The 21,543-nt window shown below is 50.1% G+C and overlaps 1 protein-coding gene across 1 annotated transcript in view; it reads right to left on the reverse strand.

The window, feature by feature from the left end:
- INPPL1 (inositol polyphosphate phosphatase like 1) overlaps nt 1-19,832 on the reverse strand; it is a 49,110-nt gene extending 29,278 nt beyond the window's left edge. Inside the window, exons 1-2 of the mRNA XM_070943046.1 lie at nt 19,637-19,832; nt 1,765-1,828 (exon numbers count right to left, since the gene is read on the reverse strand). Coding sequence (XP_070799147.1) covers nt 1,765-1,828; nt 19,637-19,824 — 252 coding nt within the window. The 5' untranslated portion in view covers nt 19,825-19,832. The remainder of the gene's footprint in view (nt 1-1,764; nt 1,829-19,636) is intronic.
- Nucleotides 19,833-21,543: the final 1,711 nt, after the last annotated feature.

Below are 21,543 nucleotides of genomic sequence, written 5' to 3' on the forward strand. Positions count from 1 at the left end.
GCCTTTGCCATGAAAGCTATCTGGGTGACTTTGGGCCAGTCCCTCTCTCTCTGCCCAACCCACCTCACAGAATTGTTGCTGTGGGGAAAACCGGAGGAGAAAGTTGTGTTGGATATCTTTGCCGCCTTGAGTTATTTGTGTAAAGTGTGAAAAATGGCCAAAAGCCACATTTTTCAGGGCCTTTGTAATTTCAAATGGTCAGTAAATGAACTGTTATAAATCAAGGACTATATGTACTATATTGTGTTTGATTTCTTAAGAAAGACACCCGGTCAGCCTCTGGGAAGGATTAACTATGGTTCTGGCTTAACCAGGATGAAGCTGGTCTTTGGGGTGGACGTTTCCTGGCATGGGCACTGGCTGGCCCATTCCGGCCTGGCTCGGCTGCCCGCTTGCCACGCAGACCAAGGGCCGGCTTAGGATGCCCTGTCAGCCCACAAACTTCCTTTCCGCAGCTGGCGCACCCTTTGCCCGCCTCCTCACTTATTCCTGCTTGGCGAGGAGCACAATAGGGCCACTGTTGCCCTGTCAATGAGTCCGGCTGGCCTCGCCCCAAGATCAGCACTGTGTGGGCATCTGCTGGGCTCTCACCAGCTGGGGCTGCCCAGGAGAAGCAGCCGATGATGCCGCATGCAGAAAAGGAGGCTCATGACCCAAATTTCCCGGAATGGCTCTCTCCGGCGGCCCCCAGGCCTCATTCTTCGGACCCCGGCCTCTATTTTTCTTCCCCTTGGGCCATTTCCAAGCAGAGGGGAGCAAACCTTCATACAGAGCTCAGCATGGAGAAGGGGGCAGAGGAGGATCTGGCAGGGAAGCAGGATGTGAAAATACAGAGCCCAGAAATGCCTGGTCCAAAAAAATTTGGAACTTCAGCACCCAGAATTCCCACTAGTAGATTCCTCCATGGCCAATTGTCCTCTACTTATCACTGTCAGGCTGTTTGATTTGATAAAGGGGAGAGCAAACAACTCTTCTAGGCTACATAAACAGAGGGAGAGAATCAAGATCACCTGAAGTGTTAATACCACTTTATAAGGCCACACTTGGAATCCTGCATCCAATTTTGTTCATCGTGATATAAAAAAGAGGCTAAGATTCTGGAAAGAGTGTGGAGAAGAGCAACAAAGAGGATTAGGGACCAGGAGGCTAAAACATACGAATAATGGTTGCAGGAATTGGGTATGGCTTGTGAAAAGAAGGATTAGGGACAACATGATAGCCGTCTTCCAATGGCCACAAAGAAGAAGGGTGGGGGGTCTACCTATTCTCCAAAGCACCTGAAGGCTAGACAAGAAGCAACAAATGAAAACTAACCAAGAAGAGAAGTAACCTAGAACTAAGGAGAGATTTCCTGAAAGTGAGAACAATTAACCAGTGGAACAACATGTCTCCAGAAGTTGTGAATGCTCCCACACTGGAGGTTTTAAGAAGACACCGGATAGCAATTGGTTTGGAATGGTTTAGAGTTTCCTGCCTGAGCAGGGGGTTGGACTAGAAGACCTCCAAGGTCCCTTCCAACTCTGTTATTTTGTGCCTAGGAAGATCCAGATGAGTAATGCAGAAAGTCTTGAAGGAGTGATACCTCCTGACTAAAGCAAGATTCTCAGCAAGTTTAAGATGTGCGGACTTCAACTCCCAGGATTCCCCATCCAGCATCGCTTCATGGAATTCTGGGAGTTGAAGTCCACAAGTCTCAAAGTTGTGGAGGTTGAGAAAGCCTAACCCTAAACAAGAAGGGGTGCAGAAACAAACGGAAGCGCTCACCTGGACGGCCAAAAACTCCTCTTCATCAGGCAAAATCCGGTAGGTGTGGACATGTTTCTGGAACCTGAAAGGGACAGGAAGGAGACGTTAAGCATGGCGAAAATGGAAAGTGTAACATTCAGAGTCACCTTCTCAATTTTAAACCTTGACCACTTGAAGATGGGTGGACTTCAACTCCCAGAATTCCCCAGCCAGAGTTGCAGGATTCCAAGTGTGGCCTTACCAAGGCCTTATAAAGCGGTATTAACACTTCAGTTTTTCAGTTACGATCTTTGGAGCACGATCAAAATTTGGCTGCTTGGTTCATACTTATGACGGTCACAGAGTCCCCGGGGTCACGTGATCCCCTTTTGCGACCTTCTGACCAGCGAAGTGAATGGGGAAGCCGGATTCACTTAAGGACTGCATTATTAACTCAATAACTGTAGCAAGAAAGGTCACAAAATGGGGCAAAATTCACATTGCAACTGCCTTGCTTAAGCACAGGCATTTTTGCACCATTGTGGTCGTAAGTCGAGGACTCCTGGTATCCATATCTGGGGTTACATTATACAAAGCAGGATCCTGGCACTGGCTGGGCTTTTGCAAATGGGAGTCAAATAAGCGAGTTCAGTTGAACTCAGGGCCAAACTCTGCCACTAACATTCTTCCTCCCCCCCCCCCAGCTTCCCAGCACAGGTAGTCCTCGACTTATGACCACAATTGAGCCCAAACTTTCCGTGGCTAAGTGAGAGAATTTGTTAAGAGAGTTTTGCCCATCTTGTTATAGTTGTTAAGTGAAACACTGCAGTTGTTAAGTGAGTCACACGGTTGTTAAGTGAATCTGGCTTCCCCGCTGACTTTGCTTGTCAGAAGTTCGCAAAAGTGGATCATGTGTGCCCGGGACACAGCAACCGTTATAAATACGAGTCACTTTCTGAGGGTCTGAATTTTGATCACGTGACCGCGGGGATGTTACAACAGTCGTAAGTGTGAAAAACGGTCCTAAGTTACTTTCTTCAATGCTGTCATAACTTCAAACGGTCACTAAACGAACTGTTGTAAGTCGAGGACTACCTGTACAGCCCAGGAGATTCTCTCAGCTGTCTCAGACTGGGGGCGGGGGGAGAAGGGAGCAGCCACACAGCCGGCTTGGGACTTTCTCACAAAGGGTGTTCCATGCCCAAAATAGCTGGGAGGATTTGGGGCAGGCCAGAAAAGGCCGGCAGGAGCCAGACGGGTTCAGCTCAGACCCAAACAAAGGCTTAGGCAGCCGGGAGGGACGGGGCAATCGTGCGCTGTTCCTCCAGCGAGTTGGGACGTGCCGGCCAGCCACGTAACGGCACAGGCACCACTTCGGAAGAAGATCGTGGAAGCAACAGGCTGGCATTCCTGGCGTGGGGACTGGTTGCGTTCTGCCCCTGGCACCGCTTGGAGGTGGCTGGCCAGGGACTTGGCGAAGGACGAGCAGATCTGGAGGGGGCCGGTTGGGGAAGGGGCTGCAGGCAGAGACCCTTTCCCTGGGCTTGATTTAGTACTGCTTGACAAGGCTCCAGGTCAGGGTTTCTAAACTTTAGCAGCTTCAAGACTTCAAATCCCAGAACCCCCCCAGCCAGCCAGCCAGCCAAGACCACCCCGAGACCTCTGTCTGAGAAATATGGCCTCTGATCTGCATTCGCACCCAGGGCTGTTCTGAGCCAGGGGCCTCCTTGGCTGCCACAAAGCCGGAGAGGAGAACGAGGGGTGGTCAGAACAGTCTGTTCTGCTTCTTTTTCAAGAAGTCTTCGACGTAAGACCATGACTGAGTCCAAATCCACTGTTGCTAAGTGAGACAGTTACTAAGTGAATTTTGTTCCATTTTTATGACCTGGTTTACCACAATTGTAACTTGGTTGTTAAGGGAATCTGGCTTCCCCATTGACTTTGCTGGTCAGAAGGTCGCACAAGGGGGATCAGCGTTTGCTCCGTTTTACGACCTTCCTTGCCACCGTTGTTAAGTGAATCACCGCAGATATTAAACCGGTAACACGGCGGTTAAGTGAATCTGGCTTCCCCCTTGAGTGTGCTGGTCAGAAGGTCGTGGCCCCGGGAGATTGCAACCGTCCTAACTACGAGTCGCTTGCCGAGCCTCTGAATTTTGATCACGTGACCTTGAGGACGCTGCAACGGTCGTAAGAGTGAAAAACAGGCCATGTCCCTTTTTTCCCAGGGCCGTTTTAACTTGGAATGGACACTAAACAAACTGCTGTACCAACCAAGCCGTTTCCATTTGCAAAGCTGGTCCTTTTGATCCAGGGGGGTGGGGAGGTGCGGGGGGGGGGGGAGGAGGGGGGGGTTGAGCTTGCAATTGCAGGGTCTGCATAATCTGGTCTGCCACCCCCCACCCCCCAGGACCCTCAATGCTGTCTCTCTGGCCGCCCATCACGGAAGGGCGTAATAATCCCCTCCAGACAGTCCTGTTCCAGGGATAGCCCAGCCAAGCAGCTGAAGAGCAGACAAAGAACTCTTGTGCTGACCGAGCTGACCAGCCGGCTGATGACTTCGTGGGGGGGGGGCTCCCTCGACTGTCTCTTCTCCCCCCCTTTTCCCCCCTTGAGTTCAAGCAGGGGGAGACAGGAGGAGATGGAGCCTCTGTTTCCCCAAGGGCTCTTGGACACCCCTTCCTAGGGTCATGGGGGGAGGGGGTAAGGTCTGTACCCCTTTGTGCACTGCGGGTCCTCCCTAGGGAAGAGGTGTGCCCCAAAGGGGACCCCCAGGATGGGATTTGAGGGCCCATCTGCTCCAGCCGTCTTCTGCCCATTGGGAAGCCTTCCTTGCCTGCCAAACGCCCGACCCAGGAAGTGGGACAATTGCTACAAAGCCACGAGCAACGCACCACCCTACCCATGTGCCACAGCTATACAGATTGCAGCTGAGTTTGCATGTATGAGGCATCTCTCTGTGGGAAGGGAAGGGTCTCCTGGTCCATTTGGGGGACAACAGGCAGGGGGGTAAAATGCTTAAAATTCCCTTAATGTTCTCAAGCGGGGGTAGCCTACCTTGGCCACCTGAAGATTGGTGGAATTCTGGGAAATGAAGTCCACCAGTCTTCAAGTGGCCAAAGATTGGATACCTCTCTTCTAAAGCCACCCTACCCTGTCTGGCTGTTGTTCGGTGCAGGGCTTAAGGGTAAGATGCAGAATGACAGATGCCAGCTTGAGCCCCTCCCCCCCAAGGACCCCCTTCAATGAAAGCCGCCCCCCCCCAATCAGCCTTGCCAAGGGTTAATGGGCGGCAGCCAAGGATCTCGTCTTTCTGTGGCAGCAGGATTTATAACCGGCTCATGGCAGTGACCGGTTTCCCCATCTGGGCTGGAGGCTCCGTGCCACCCCTGCGTCAGGCTGCGTCAGGCGTGACTCAGGGAAAAGCCTACGCGGAGGGGAGAGGGAAGGAAGGAGGGGTAAGAGGGGGCAGCCTATCTTTAGACGGCAGTGGCAGGAGGGAGCCCTGGCTGGACAGAGGGAGGGAGGGAGGGAGAGAGAGAGAGAGAGAGAGAGAGAGAGAGAGAGAGAGAGAGAGAGAGAGAGAGGAATAGAAAGAGAAAGAGAAAGAGAGACAGAGACAGAGAGAGAGAAGAGAGAAAGAGAGACATAGACAGAGAGACAGAGAGAGAGAAGAGAGAAAGAGAGTGGAATAGAAAGAGAAAGAGAAACAGAGACAGAGAGACAGAGAGGAATAGAAAGAGAGAGACAGACAGAGAAGCGAGAAAGAGAGAGACAAAGACAGAGATACAGAGAGAGAGAGGAGAGAGAGAGAGGAATAGAAAGAGAAAGAGTGACAGAGATAGAGAGACAGAGAGAGAGAAGCGAGAAAGAGAAAGAGAGAAAGACAGAGAGATAGAGAGAGAAGAGAGAAAGAGAGAAAGGAATAGAAAGAGAAAGAGAGACAGAGAGAGAGAGAAGCGAGAAAGAGAAAGAGAGACAAAGACAGAGAGACAGAGAGAGAGAAGAGAGAAAGAGAGAGAGGAATAGAAAGAGAAAGAGTGACAGAGACAGAGAGATAGAGAGAGAGAAGCGAGAAAGAGAAAGAGAGACAAAGACAGAGAGACAGAGAGAAAGGAATAGAAAGAGAAAGAGAGACAGAGACACAGAGAGAGAGAAGCGAGAAAGAGAGACAAAGACAGAAACAGAGAGAAAGGAATAGAAAGAGAAAGAGAGACAGAGACACAGAGAGAGAGAAGCGAGAAAGAGAGACAAAGACAGAAACAGAGAGAGATAAGAGAGAAAGAGAGAGAGGAATAGAAAGAGAGAGACAGAGACAGAGAGACAGAGAGAGAGAAGAGAGAAAGAGAGAGAGGAATAGAAAGAGAAAGAGTGACAGAGACAGAGAGACAGAGAGAGAGAAGCGAGAAAGAGAAAGAGAGACAAAGACAGAGAGACAGAGAGAAAGGAATAGAAAGAGAAAGAGAGAGAGAGAAGCGAGAAAGAGAGACAAAGACAGAAACAGAGAGAGATAAGAGAGAAAGAGAGAGAGGAATAGAAAGAGAGAGACAGAGACAGAGAGACAGAGAGAGAGAAGAGAGAAAGAGAGAGAGGAATAGAAAGAGAAAGAGTGACAGAGACAGAGAGACAGAGAGAGAGAAGCGAGAAAGAGAAAGAGAGACAAAGACAGAGAGACAGAGAGAAAGGAATAGAAAGAGAAAGAGAGAGAGAGAAGCGAGAAAGAGAGACAAAGACAGAAACAGAGAGAGATAAGAGAGAAAGAGAGAGAGGAATAGAAAGAGAGAGACAGAGACAGAGAGACAGAGAGAGAGAAGAGAGAAAGAGAGAGAGGAATAGAAAGAGAAAGAGTGACAGAGACAGAGAGACAGAGAGAGAGAAGCGAGAAAGAGAAAGAGAGACAAAGACAGAGAGACAGAGAGAAAGGAATAGAAAGAGAAAGAGAGAGAGAGAGAGAGAGAGAGAGAAGCGAGAAAGAGAGACAAAGACAGAAACAGAGAGAGATAAGAGAGAAAGAGAGAGAGGAATAGAAAGAGAGACAGAGAGACAGAGAGAGAGAAGAGAGAAAGAGAGAGGAATAGAAAGAGAAAGAGAGACAGAGAGACAGAGAGAGAGAAGCAAGAAAGAGAAATAGAAAGAAAAAGAGACAGAGACAGAGACAGAGAGAGAAGAGAGAAAGAGAGAGGGATAGAAAGAGAGAGAGAAAGAGAGAGAAGACAGAAAGAGGAGGAGAGAGAGAGAGAGGAGGAAGCACCTACCCTGTGTGTGTGTGTGTGTGTATCTGTTGGTGGGGGTGATAACCCAGCTGATGAGTCTTGAATAGCACATACACACATACATGTGCCAGACAAGCAAACGTGTGTGCGTGCATGTATGTGTGTGGCTGACACACACATTTGCCAGAAGAATCTTGCACTAGCATAGATGTGCCAGGCAGACAAAGGTGACAAGTCTTGCACTAGCAGGCAAGCAGACACATGTATGTGTCTCTGTGTGTGTGTATGTGTGAGAAAGAGAGAGGTTGATGCAGTTGAAGATTCTTGCACTAGCACAGATGTGCAGGCAGGTCACGTGATCAAAATTCAGACGCTAGGCAACTGGCTCGTATTTATGCCGGTCGCAGCGTCCCGGGGTCACGTGATCCCCTTTTGCGACCTTCGGACAAGCAAACTCAGTGGGGAAGCCAAATTCACTTAACGACCGTGTTACCAACTTAACAACTGCAGGGATTCACTTAAAGACCGTGGCAAGGAAGGTCGTACAATGGGGCAAAACTCACTGAACAACCATCTCGCTTAGCAACAGAAACGCTGGGCCCAATTGTGGTCGTAAACCGAGGACTACCTGTACTGCAGTGAATAATCCAGAGGTGCCATATTGGCACGCAGACCAGGTGTTGCAAACCAGCCCCTCTGGCTACTCAAATGCCAAGGAAGCTCTGTCAGCCCCAAAGGGAGACCGAGAGGCTTGGAGGGGGCAGGGGAGGACTTGCCAGGGCCTGCCCCACACTGGAGCTCGGAGGCTGCTGCTGTCGGGTGGAGCGTGGGGAAAATTCCAGCAACTGAGAAACCCGGCAGCTGCTTCTCTTCCCAAGGTCTGCAGAAGAGCTAAGAGGGCAGGAAGCCAGAGGAAAACAGCTGGCTTGGGAGACTGAGCAGACCCCCACCTGAAAGACAGGCGGGCGAGACCCCTATGCCACAGAGGCTCGGTCAGGGAAGCCGAGCTTGGACATCCCGGATTGCAAAGCCCATCCTTCTCCTCCTGTTCTTGCCCCCGGATGCTGGAGTTGGCAGAAGCCATCTAGGCTCAGGAAGGGGGCTGGAGAGTCCTGGGGGCCTCTTTCCCAAGGGAGGGAAACTAACCAAGGAGAGAAGCAACCTGGAACTAAGGAGAAACTTCCTAACAGTGAGGACAATTAATCAGTGGAACTCCTTGCCACCAGAAGTTGTGAGAACTCCAAACACTGGAGGTTTCTAAGAAGAGATTCGACAGCCTTTTGTCTGAATGGGTCTCCCGCTTGAGCACGGGGGGTGGACTAGAAGACCTCCAAGGTCCCTTCCAACTCTGTCGTTCTGTTTCCTGCCAGCCCTTCCTCCCTCCCTCCCAAACATCCAGTTAGCAAGAACAGACCGGAAAAAACAGGAGCAGAAGAAGTCCCACATGCCGCTTTGTGGCTGGCAAACTCCGTGCATTCCCGTAACATTCCCAGGCTGACTCAGAAGCCCATGAAAACCCACCCCTGGCCAGCAAGGAAGGCCATGAGGAATCAGAGGGAGGGGGAAATTCCAAACCCCCCACCCACCCCCACAAGCTATACAAATAACTCTCTCCAAATGCAAAAGTGAAGAAAGAGAGAGAGAGAGAGATTCCCTCCTGGGGATTGGAAGAGAGCACAAAGCTAGAGGGGAAAAATCCCCCACTGCCTTCTTGTGATCTCTTTCAAACCACAACTGAAGCCGCCCCCCCTCCCTTGACTAAATCTCCCCCCTCCCCTTTTTAGCAGAAGCGGCTTGAACGTTTCCAAGGAGTTTGCACAAGGGAGGTCTGGCGCACGGCTGGGAAACGTTGCTTTTTAAAAGTCCAATTTGCACAGCAGCCTGGAAAATCCAGAGCGAGCTAAAGCTGGCACGGTAATAACAGGCCTTGGGGGTAAACTGGCATTTACGGCAGCCACTAAATGGGTGTTTTGAAGAGAAGGGCCCTGCACCAGTTGCTGTTCAGTTGTTCAGGGCTGGATTTTGGCAGAGCCTCAAACTCAAAACAGTCAACAACGGCAACTGGACACATATCCTGCCCCCACGCCCAAGTCTTCTTAAAATGGGGCACCATCCCCGCTGGATGGAGGAGGGTAAAATGAGCTGTCGAAGCTTGGGAATAGACCCACGTTTTGGGAGCCTCCTGATGCCATCTCAGGCTGGTGAATCAAGCCGGCCCATCACCATAACCTGGTTTATTTTTCTCGTCACAAAAAACACCTCTTCTGACCAGGGAAGTCTCAGAGGCTGAGAAAGGTGGTTTCAATCAGTTGAAATTGACATACCCCCTGATCCTAAGAAAGTTGATTTTTTTCTAACAATCAGGGTTGAAATTGACACTTTTTCTGATCTTGGGAAAGTTGACTTTATCTAGCTATCAGGGTTGAAATTGACACATCGCCTTACAGGGAAAGAGCCGGGCATATTCTCGGTCGCCATTTAACTTTGTCAAATTTAGGGGTGCATAGGCAGCTCTGCCCCCCCTTCCAATGCAGGGTAGGGGGCTTCTGCTGACAATGGGGTGACAAAGGAGGGGGGGCAGCAAGGCCAGGGGTCCATTGCCCCAAAGGTCTGGGTCCACAGCAGGGGTGAAATGCTCCCAGTTTGGATCGGATCGCCTGATCCGGTAGCGATGGCGGAGGGTGGTTCGGAGAACCGGTAGCAAAAATCCCTGCGCCCGCCCCCCCCCCCATGCCCAGCTGAGCCACGTGATCATCAGAGGCTGTTTTTATTACTTTTAAAAGCATTTTTTCTACAACCTCTTCAACTGAAAAAAATGCTTTTAAAAATAAAAAAAAAAGCCTCTGATGATCGTATGGCTCAGCTGGGATCGTCAGAGGCTTTTCAAAGCATTTTTTTCTGCAACCCCTTCAGCCGAAGAGGCTGTAGAAAAAAATATGCCTTTAAAAGCCTCTGGCAATCCAGCTGAGTTGCCTGATCGTCAGAAGCTTCTAAAAGCATTTTTTTCTGCAACCTCTTCAGCTGAAGAGGTTGTAGGGGAAAAAATGCCTTTAAAAGCCTCTGGCGATCCCAGCTGACTTGCCTGATTGTCAGAGGCTTCTAAAGGCATTTTTTTCTGCAACCTCTTAAGGTTGTAGAAAAAATGCTTTTAAAAGTAAAAAAAAAGTTGGCCCTTGCCCACCCAGTCACATTTACCCACCACCACCACCAAACCACGCCTAGAGAACTGGTAGTAACAAATTTTAGATTTCACCCCTGGTCCACAGCCTTGTAAATCCAGATCTCCAGATCTTAAACCCAAAACGTGACTCCCTTCCCATCCCTTCCCAGTCCACTTCCTCTCGTCTTGCAATCCAACTTTGAAAAGAGGAAGTTCCTAGTGGGTCAGGGATCTACAGGGAGCAGAAACGTCCTGGGTTCCAGCCCCACTTAAAATATTTACCATCTGCTGCCCCCCACTCACTGCCTAAAATAGCCTCTCTCCTTGAGCACTCGACCTGCGTTTCTAATGTTTACAATTCATTCAAAAATGGAACTTTGTAAAATCCCAAAAGGAAACTGAAAATAAAACACCTTCATCAGAAAACAAAATCTGGGTGAAAAGCCCTGAAGCTGAACGATGGCAGCCTCTTCGCTGCCCCCCAAGGAGGGAATGGTGGTTGTGAAGGTGAGGGAACTGGCAGAGATGATTTGCTTAGGGAAAAGGCAGCATTTACATTTACGGCTGACTGGAAACTCAGAGGTCTTTTGCATGAAACAAGACAAAACTGAACTTATGATTTGTGGTTTTGAAAACTAGAAAAAAAAACTACATAGTAGAAACAAAATGGTTTTTGCTTTGTAACTAAAAGCAGTCTTAGACTTACAACAATTCGCTTAGTGACCGTTCGAAGTTGCAACGGCAATGAAAAAAGTGACTTATGACCATTTTTCACACTTATGACCGTTGCAGCATCTCCAAGGTCATGTGACTTACATTCAGATGCTTGACAACTGGTTCGCATTTATGACGGTTGCAGTGTCCTGGGGTCATGTCATGTGGCCATATTTTGTGACCATCTGACAACAAAGACAATGGAGGAAGCCAGATTCACTTAACGACCGAGTGACTAATTTAACAACTGCAGTGATTCACTTAAAAACTGTGGCAAGGAAAGTTGTAAAATAGGGCAAAACTGACTTAACACATTTCTCACTTAGCAACATAAATTCTGGGCTCCATTGTAGTCGCAAGTCAAGGACTACCTATCTAGATCAGTGTTTCTCAACCATTGCAACTTTAACACCTGTAGACTTCAACTCCCAGAATTCCCCAGCCAGCCATAGAGACCAGAAGGGTCCTCTAAGTCCTGTATTTCTCAACCTTGGTGACCTGTGGACTTCAAATCCCAGAATTCTCCAGCCAGCCATGAATGATAGAGTTAGAAGAGACCAGAAGGGTCCTCTAAGTCCTGTATTTCTCAACCTTGGTGACTTTAAGACCTGCGGACTTCAAATCCCAGAATTCTCCAGCCAGCCATGAATGATAGAGTTAGAAGAGACCAGAAGGGTCCTCTAAGTCCTGTATTTCTCAACCTTGGTGACTTTAAGACCTGCGGACTTCAACTCCCAGAATTCCCCAGCCAGCCATGAATGATAGAGTTAGAAGAGACCAGAAGGGTCCTCTAAGTCCTGTATTTCTCAACCTTGGTTGAGTTGCAGTCCACAAGTGGCCAAGTTTGGAGAGCCTGCTTTATGCCTTGAGGTTGGAAGCGTGCCTATCTCTAGTCCAGCTCACCGTTGTGCTTTTAAAGATTTGGTGGGTGGAAGCCGGGCTGGAGAGATGAAATCCTGACATCCACACAAGACAGAAACGGTCTCACAAAAGAACACCGCAACAAAGCAAAAAAGGAAGTGGTCCGTCTTCCCTCCTTCACCAAATTCTTCCACCTTCTTGCAAGCCACGAGACTTGAAAACCCAATTATCACCTCACTCATCTGCAACTTCAGCTAAAGGAATCCCAAAATTCAGCTCCCCAAAAATCATCAATCTTTCCTCGCACGTTTCAGGCAGTCCTTGATTTACAACCATTCGTTTAATGACCGTTCGAAATTACAATGGCACTGAAAAAGGTGACTTAGGGCCATTTTTCACACTTGCGAATCTTGCCGCATCCCCATGCTCACGTGGTCCAAATTCGGATGCTTGGCAATGGGGCAAAACTCACTTAACAACCATCTTGCCTAACAATGGACATTTTGGGCTCGATTGTGGTCGTAAGTTGAGGACCGTATGACAATCTTTGGCTTCAGCAACGTGTGAAGAGAGCAGCTGTGAACATATGGAGCAGCATTACCTTTAAAAAAAGGAAGTCCTCATTTAGTGACCACAATTGGAACTGGGGTGATAAAAGGACCCCTGTTCACGTAGCAGGTGTCGCTAAGCGAAACCATGATGGTGCTTGCGATCAGTTTTCCTTTGCTTCACAGACCTGCAAAGGTCGTAAATGTGAGGACCGGTCACAAAGTTAATTTTTTATCACTGCCATAACTGCAAATTATGGTTGCTAAGTGAGCACCACCTGTAATTTAAAATAAGGGCAGCTGGGTTGCAGGTTTTCAACTTAACAAGGTTTATTAAAAGGCATTTTTAATAATCATCTCATAAACTGCCTTATCTTTCTTCCTTATATCATCATCATCATCTTTTTTTAATGACCCCATAATCCCTTGTGGGGTGGAGTCTGGGCAACTGAATGGAGCTGTGTTTACTGGCCGGATGCCTTTCTTGTCGCCAATGCAGAGTTTTTTTCAGCAGATACAATCTCATTGTGCCCTGAGTGAAAAATATCTGGCTCTACCTAGGATCGAACTCACAGCCTCCTGATTGGGAGGCGAGAGCTCCACCTCTAGGCCACCACACCACTCATCTTTCTTCCTTACATCCCCGTGATAATTTTAATGTCTTTCAAAATTTCTGAGAAAATAAAAGCTTGACTGTTTCAAATTCCTGAATCACCTTCCCTCTTCACCATCCAATTTATGACCACAGTGGGGATTGGAACTTCCGTTGCTAAGTGATGCAGTCGTTCAGCAAGACATGCCCTATTTTACCACCTCATTTTGTCATGGGTGTTAAGCGAATCATGCCGTTGTTAAGCGAATCCGGCTTCCCCCATTGACTATGCTTGTGGGAGGGAAGGTTGTAACCCCTGGGGCACTGCAATCATCATTCTAATTATAATTCTAATTATAAACTCTGTGGTGGTTGCCAAGCAACCACATTTTGATCATGTGATGCTGCAACGGTCCTAAGTGCAACAACAAGTCCTCGGCCATTTTTTCCCAGCAGTGTCGTGACTTTGAATGGCTATTAAACAGATAGTCGTAAGTCGAGGACTAGCTATATGCTCTTTTAAGCATGCAAAACCAAGGAGAGCTTGCAAACCTCCCACCTGCCCCATCGTCTTACAGAACCAAGATGAGAAATAATTTTATTCTGGTCAAAGAAGAAATCTTACCTCCATGTCCACTCTACTTGAGCAAAAATAATTAAAAAAAAACCCATATAAAACTACTCTAAATGCAACACCTTTTGCCAACATGTTGGTTAAAACGACAAAGTTTTTCTCTTCTTGGGAAAGAACGTGCAATAAAAAAAATGAACCCAACTCTTGTCTGCTCAAGGTTACTGATAACCACAATAAAAATGTGACATGTGAAAGATTTTCAGCTCTGGGTTCTAAGAATTGTGGTGCACCGCCAGCCCAGATGACGCACAATCACACCTTTAAAAAAAAACACCACACACCTTTGTGGGTTTTTTTAGCATATGCACAAAGAGGAACAGCTGCCAGCTGGGATACTCGCTCAGGACAAAGTCTAGATTGGGATAAACAAAGCTTACGGTTGCGTTAGGAAAGCCAGAGAGAAAGAAACTACAGGTAGTCTGTGACTTACGACGGGTTGCTTAGTGACCTTTCAAAGTTGTGACAAACCTCCCTGGGGTGGGGGGGTAGGGACTTATGACATTACACCCCTTCCCCCGTAGTTACATGGCTGCATTTACAGCTGTTTAAAGCGCATTTTACGTTTTTCAGCAAAACTGACAAAATAACAAACCATTGAACCATTGAACACCGTAGTGTTCACTTAATGACCGCCGCAAAAAAAGGACATAAAATCAGGTGAGGTTACCCTATGTACGACTGCCAGAAGTTACAACCTTGATAGGCAGCCTCCATCATTACCTGTAATTTTATATTTTTAGTGGATTGGTCTCCGACTGTCTTGACACGGGCCAAACGCACTCTAACACAGGGATATTTTTTTTTAAATGCAGGTAGTCCTCAACTTACGACCGCAATTGAGCCCAACAGTTCCATTGCTAAGCGAGACAGTGCTTAAGTGAGTTTTGCCCCGTTTTACGACCGTTCTTGTCACAGTTAAGTGAATCACTGCACATGGTTGTTAAGTGAATCTGTCTTCTCCATTGACTTTGCTCATCAGAAGGTCACAAAAGGGGATCACGTAATACCGGGACGCTGCAACCGTCATAAGTACGAGTCAGCTGCCAAGTGTCTGAATTTTGATCATGGGACCCTGGGGATATTGCAACGGTCATAAGTGTGAAAATTTTTCATTACTTTTTTCAGTGCCGATGTAACTTCAAACGGTTTCTAAACGAATCCTTGCAAATTGAACATTACCTATACTTTTTTCCATGCCATTTTAAGTTTGAATGGTCATTAAATGAATGGCCATAAATTGAGGACTACCTGTAAGTCACGCTGTATTACGGCTTAGCAGGAGCGCCCATTCATACAACATGGGTAATCCAAGCACTCCCAGGACACAATGTGAGTTGCCCCCTTCCTGCCCTATTTTAACCAAGTAACCAACCTAAAAAGGCCACACCTGGAATACTGCAAGCAATTTTGGTCTACTTAAAAGATTTTGAGAGCTTGGAAAAAGTTCAGAGAAGAGCAGATATAGAGACTAAAAGAAGAACAGACTAAAACATATATAGAACGGTTGCAGGAACTGGGTATGGCTAGTTTAATGGAAAGAAGGACCAGGGGTGACATGATATTGTATTTGAAGGGCTGCCCCAAAGAAGAGGGAATCAACCTATTTTCCAAAGCACCTGAAGGCAAAAACAAGAAATAATGGTTGGAAACTGATCAAAGAGAAAAGCAACCTGGAATTAAGGAGAAACTTCCTAACAGTCAGGACAACTAACCAGTGGAACAGCTTGCCACCAGAAATTGCGGGCTCTTTCATCACTGGAGGTTTTCAAGAAGAGGCTGGGCAGTCACTAGTCTGAAATGGTATAAGGTCTCCTTGAGCAGGAGGTTGGACTAGAAGACCTCCAAGGTCCCTTCCAGCTATTCTATTCTATTCTATTCTATTCTATTCTATTCTATTCTATTCTATTCTATTCTATTCCATTCCATTCCATTCCATTCCATTCCATTCCATTCCATTCCATTCCATTCCATTCTATTCTTTATTCTATTCTCACACTTTGCAAGCCCAGCACTGATTGTGCCCCAGACTAAAATTGCAGACTTCATCCCAGCTCCACTTCAGCAGGCAAGGAGAAGAGGCGTGCAAGTTAGAAAACTTCCTCGATCTACCAGTTTCTTTCAAAGGATGTTATTTCTTTTATGTTGCCTCCCACAGTGAGGGAGGGAAGGATGTGGAGGAATCCAGCTCACTGGGAATTTCAGAAAGGGAGGGAGGGAGAGAGAGAGAGAGAGAGAGAGAGAGAGAGAGAGAGAGAGGGAGGGAGGGAGGGAGGGAGGGAGGGAGGGAGGGAGGGAGGGAGGGAGGGACGGTGGTTCATAAGGCAGGCTCTTTTTTATCAGGTTGCAGTGAACTGCAGCTGTTAATTATTCCAAACAGAAAGCTAAACTTCAAAAAGTAGAACTATGGATCATATCATCCTATCTGATGAAAAGATTGAGGGACCTCAGTATGCGTAACCTATCAAAGAGAACAATTGGTGTGTGTGGGGGGGACATGGTAACTCTCTTCCAATATTTTGACGAGTTGTCACAAGAAGAGGGGGTCAACCAAGTCTCCAAAGTCCCAAAAGTGTTTTTTTTTTCTAAGAGGCAACTGGACTTTCTGGTTTTTCTTTGAAGATGTTTCACTTCTCATCCCAGAAGCTTCTTCAGCTCTGACTGAACGGGGGAGAATGGAGGGATTTATACTCCTGGTCACTTGCATCTTTTTAGCAAGTTGTTAAGGTCACCTGGAGGTTTCTCTGTGTCCTTGGGGGTCACCTGAGTGACGCAAATGGTTGTGGAGCCTTCTTGGAACAGTTGAAAAGACTGTGTTGTAGACTGGAGATAGCTGATGTCGTATAAATCCTTCTCTTCTCCACCATCCAGTCAGAGCTGAAGAAGCTTCTTCGACGAGAAGCGAAACGTCTTCAAAGAAAACCCAGAAAGTCCAGTTGCCTCTTGAAAAAAGCACCTTTGAGACAACCGTGGCCTGGATGCCGGAGAATCTCCGTAGACATCTCGTCTCCAAAGCAAGAGAAGAAGCAACATAGGGAGTGTCTATTGGAGGTGGTGACCCTTTGAGAGCTGTATGCAATGAAATTTCATTTTAATGTATGCCGGTTAGTGTTCCTACAAAGTGACAATAAAGTTATTCTAAGATTGAAACTAACCAAGGAGAAATGCAACCTGGAAATAAGGAGAAATCTCCTGACAGTGAGAACCATCAACCAAGTGGGACAGAAGTTGCCTTCAGAAGTCGTGGGAGCTCCATCACTGGAGGCTTTCAAGAAGAGACTGGGCTGCCCTCTGTCAGAAACGGTGTAGGGTGTGTCCTGCTTGGGGGCCTGGGTTGGACTAGAACAGCAGTCCCCAGTCTTTGTGGAACTAGGAGGCAGCAGTGTCGAAACAAACATTGTCTTCCAGAAACTGGGGGTGGATGGATGGGTTGGTTTGGCATGCAACCTACACAGATGAAGCTTCACCTGCTCGCTGGCTGCTTCTGTGGCCCAGTTCCCAACAAGCCATGAACTGGTACTGGGCCGTGGCCCAAGGGTTGGAGACCCTTGGTGGAGAAGACCTCCAAGGTACTTTCCTGCCCTAGGATTCCATGAGATAGAAAGATAATATATACGATAGATTGAACAAATGGAAAATAAATGGACGGATGGACGGACATATAGGTAGAGATGATAGATTAGATAGATAGATGATAAATAAATAGATGGATGGATGGATGGATGGATGGATAGATGGGTGGGTGGGTGGGGAGACAGAGAGATGGGTGGGTGGGGAGATGGGTGGGTGGATAGGTAGGTAGGTAGGTGGGGGAGAGAGAATGAGAGACAGACAGACAGACCAGAAGTTGCCTGCAGAAGCTGTGGGTGCTCCTTCGCTAGAGGCTTTTAAGAAGAGAGTGGACAGCCATTTGTCCAGTCTGGCATAAGGTCTCTGCCAGTCCAGGGGCTGGACTAGAAGACCTCCGAGGTCCCTTCCAGCCCCAGCTCCATTCTACCACACGGGACGTCTCGTTCCAGCAGAGAGGCCTGGAGAACGAGGAGGTTGGCACATGCAGCCCTGCCAATGTTTCCTTCGTGTTCTCACACCAGGGGCCTTTGCCAGCGCTGGGAGGGTGCCAGGGGGTGGCTGTAATGAGAGGGGTATAAAAAACAGGCCGCTTTCTATTTTTTCCTCCACTCGGGTTTTGTGACCGGCTCAGCAGCTGCCAAGGTCCAGCAGCCTCTTCATCCGCCACAGCAACAGAACAGGCTGTGCCCAGTCGGAAGGAGAGAAAGCATTGCAGGACAAGGAAAAACCAGCTGGCACCAGACCTGGCACTGCTCCCTCTTCTCTCCACCTGTGGTGCCCACCCACCCAACCCCATTCCACAGCCACCAGTGCTTGAAGGCTTGGCAGTGTGTGTGTGTGTGTGAAGGATGGAGTCTGTCCCTGGACAAGCAGGAATGGCTACATCACCAAAGAATCCCAGGCACTGTTTGTGTGTGAGTGTGTCCCTTCCAGACACTCTCCTGTCCTGTTTGGCAGCTGCCCCCCACCCTCAACTCTTCCAGCAAGAGGGGCTGACCCAGGATCTGCTGTGGGGAAGGCAGGGAGCAGCCCAGAAGGATGCTCGCAGCCAGGGAGCCCTTACTCGATGGGCAGGCAAACAGCATCAGCGGAAATCCTGCAGGGTTTTCCTGTGTGTGTGCCTGTGAGACACAGAGAGGGAGGGAGGGAGGGAAGATAAACAGAGGAAGGGAGAGAGGAGGGGGAGGGAGAAAGAAACAGAAGGAGGGAGAAATAGAGAGAGGAAGGGAAGGAGGGAGGAAGAAATGAAGGGAGAGAGACAGATGGAGGGAAATAAAGAGGGAGAGGAAGGAGGGAGAGAGAAAAGGGGGGAGAGGAGGGAAGAAGGGAGGGAGAGAGAGACAGACTGATATACAGATAGAGGAGGGAGAAAGACAGACTTTTGCAAACCTTACTTGGAAGCCCATCCAGCCCCACAAAAAACAAAACAAACCCACTCCCCACCTCCCACAATACCTATTTGACAATCCACTCCAACCGTGTCCCCTTAAGAATGGAAAATCAAAGCCAGAGTCTCCCCAAGCGGTCAGTTCTAAGGAACCAAAGTTTCTCCGCTGCTTAACCCTTGGCCTCCCTCAGTTTTACTTTATCTGCTTTTCTCTCTCCCAGCCCCCAGCCCCAAATGGTGGGGGGAGTCCCCTCCCACCCTCTCAGCATCCAGGGAGGGCAGAGAGAGGCTGGCACCCCCCCACCCCCACCCCCGCATCTATTCTGGGCAGGAGGAAGCCCAGGACCTCGGCTGTCTCTCAGGGGAAACCACAGGCGGGAGACGGGGGGGGCAGATGTGGGGGAGGCAAGGGCTCTCTTAACTGCCCCCCACCCCACACAAGGCCAGGAAGCCTCAAGGTGCCAAAAACAAACATTGTCTCCACATCTGGCAACTTTAAGATTTGCGGAGAGCTGGGAGTTGAAGTCCACCAGTCTTCCTTCGAAAGTTGCCAGATGTGGAGAGCCTCGGCCTGAAGAGCCCAGCCGGGCCCTGGCCACGCTGCCTGGGGGATTCTGGGAGTTGAAGTCCACAAGCCTGAAAGTTGCTGAGTTTGGAGACCCCCGCTGCCTCCGGACTCCGGGGGAGGAAGCCACAAGACGCACAAAGCCGTTGCCCTCGGGCCGCACGTGAGGAGGGGGCCTGGGACGCGGGTTCGGACAGGGGCCGGGGGGCTCTTGCTGGGGTTGCTCGGAAGTGCCGGTCCAAAGCGCTTCCCGAAAGGCGGGCGCGGGAAGCGCTGCACAGCGGCAGCTGCCCGGGGCTTTTCTGGGCAGGGAGGCAAGGAACTGATCGGATCGGGACGAGCGCTAGACGGGGAAGCTGACTGCGCAGCCCGAAGGCTCCTCTCGGGCGGCGTGGCGGAAGGAAGGTCACCCCCGGCAGGGCTGAGAGAAGGGAGGGAGGGAGGGAGGGAGGGAAGAAGGAGAAAGAGAGTAGGAAGAGAAGGAGGAAGGGAGGAGAAGGAGGGAGGAAAGAAAGAAAGAAAGAGGGAGGCAAAGGGAAAGGAGGAGGCTCGGCCAGGCGATGGGGAGAGTGGGGGTGGGGGGGAGGGAGGGAGGGGGTCCCCAGGCGCGCCCCGGCCGCCCCCTCCCCCTCCCCGCGCAGTCCCCAAGGCGGCGCCCGCGGGCCACTCACAGCACGCAGAGGGCGAAGGCTCCGGCCACGCTCTCGCTGTCTCGCACCAGGAAGCTGCCGTCCCGCCCGGCCCGCGCCAGCAGCTCCTCGGCCGCCGCCCGGCTCAGGTCCTTGTGGTACCAGAGCGGCGGCGCCCCCGGCCCGGAGCCCGGCCCGGCCGCAGAGGGGCCCAGAGCCGCCAGCGCCATGGCCGGCCCGGGGGGGGTGAGGGGTGGGCGGGGGGCGCTCAACAAAGGCGGCCGGGCTCCGAGCCCCACCGGCCGCCCGCGACCCCCGCCCGCTCAGGGCATGCCCGGCCCCGCTGCCCCTCCGGCCGCGCCGATCGCCCCGAGGCTGCCCAACGCCGGGACTTCGCCGCTCAGCGCTGCTCCGCCGCAGGGGAGGCGCCCGGGGGCCACCGAGGAGGAGGAGGGAGCCGCGCGGGGCCCCGAAGCGTCGCCGGGGAGCTCGGCCGGCCTCCGCTTCCTGGGGCGGCCCCTCGGCTGGGCAGGCGGGGGCGGCTCCCAAAGGGGCGGCCCTCGCCTGCCTGCCTGCCTGCCTGCCTGCCTGTCGGGCGGGCGGGCGGGCGGGCGCCGGCTTGGCCAAGCGGGGAAAGAAAGCAGCCCCGCCGGGGGCTCCCTCGACGGCATCGCCCCAAAGGCCGGGGAAACGGGCAGCCCACCGCCAGGGCCCCTGAGGCCGCCAGCCCCTCCCCCCCTTGAAGGGGAACCTTGGGGGAGGGGGGATGGAGGGGCTCCCCGGGGAATCGGGGCGGGGTCTGCCCAATTCGGGCTTTCGGGGTGCGCGGAATCCGGCTTTGCTTCCTCAAGGGTCGCTCCGGCAACGGGAGCTTGGTTAGGGGAGCGCAGCCTTGGGGAGAAGAAGAGGGATTCCCCTCGTTTGAGCATTTGCAGGACTGGAGGAGGGGATTTGGGGGGGGGCTTCTGGTCCGACACCTTGCGGGGGAATTCCTCCTTATTTCGAGTTTGGATCTGCCCCCCCCCTCCGCAGCTTCCTACCTGTTGATCCTTGTATCCCGCCCCCCCCCCGGGGCAGCCCCTCAAAGATGGGGGCTCCCCTGCACCCAAACCCTCCCTCACCCAGCCTGCAAAGCCCATGTCCGGGTTTCCCAAGAGAGCCACCCCCAAACCTTCAACCCCATCTTAGCTGAGGCTGGCATGCGGGGTGGGGACCAGCTTTTAAAGAGACGCTGGAGGGCTGTTGGTCTGAAATGGCACAGGTGGTCCTCAATTTACGACCACAATTGAGCCCAACATTTCTGTCGTTAAGCAAGATATTTGTCAAGTGAGTTTTGCCCCATTTTACTTGACAGTGATTCGCTTAACAACTCTGGCAAGAAAGATCGTAAAATGGGGCAAAATTCACTTAACAAATGTTTCACTTAACAGCAGAAATCTTGCGCTCAGCTGTGGACACAAGTCGAGGACTACCCATATGGTATTTGGACTCCTGGCTGCAAAAATTGGGACTCTCTGAAAAGTGGAAATTTCTAAGTCGCTTATGATGGAATAATTGGCGTGTTGAAGGGACTGTCTGGTCAGTTTTTCTGATGGAAAAAGTGATGGATAAAATCTGAATGCCGACTTCCCAGAAGGATGAATCATCTTTTTTATCAGATTTGGAAAGATTATAAGAGTTGCACTAATAATAATCGCTTTTAGGATAATTAAGTGTTGTATGTAAGCCATGATTAAATGTTGAGATATATTATCTTGGGCTGTTAATTTGTACAGATAAACCTCAACAATCTTTCATTTAGCGACCAAAATTATAACAGCACTGACAAAAGTAACAGGATCGGTCCTCGTACATGCGACCAATGCGGCATCCCCACGGTCACGTGACCAAAATTCAGGTGCTTGGCAACTGGCATGTATGTATGACAGAAACATTAGACCAGCGGTCCT

This window comes from Pituophis catenifer, unplaced genomic scaffold, assembly GCF_029215685.1.
Source record: "Pituophis catenifer annectens isolate HBS135680 unplaced genomic scaffold, rPitCat1.0.hap2 SCAF_4, whole genome shotgun sequence".
Classification (NCBI taxonomy): Eukaryota; Metazoa; Chordata; class Lepidosauria; order Squamata; family Colubridae; genus Pituophis; species Pituophis catenifer.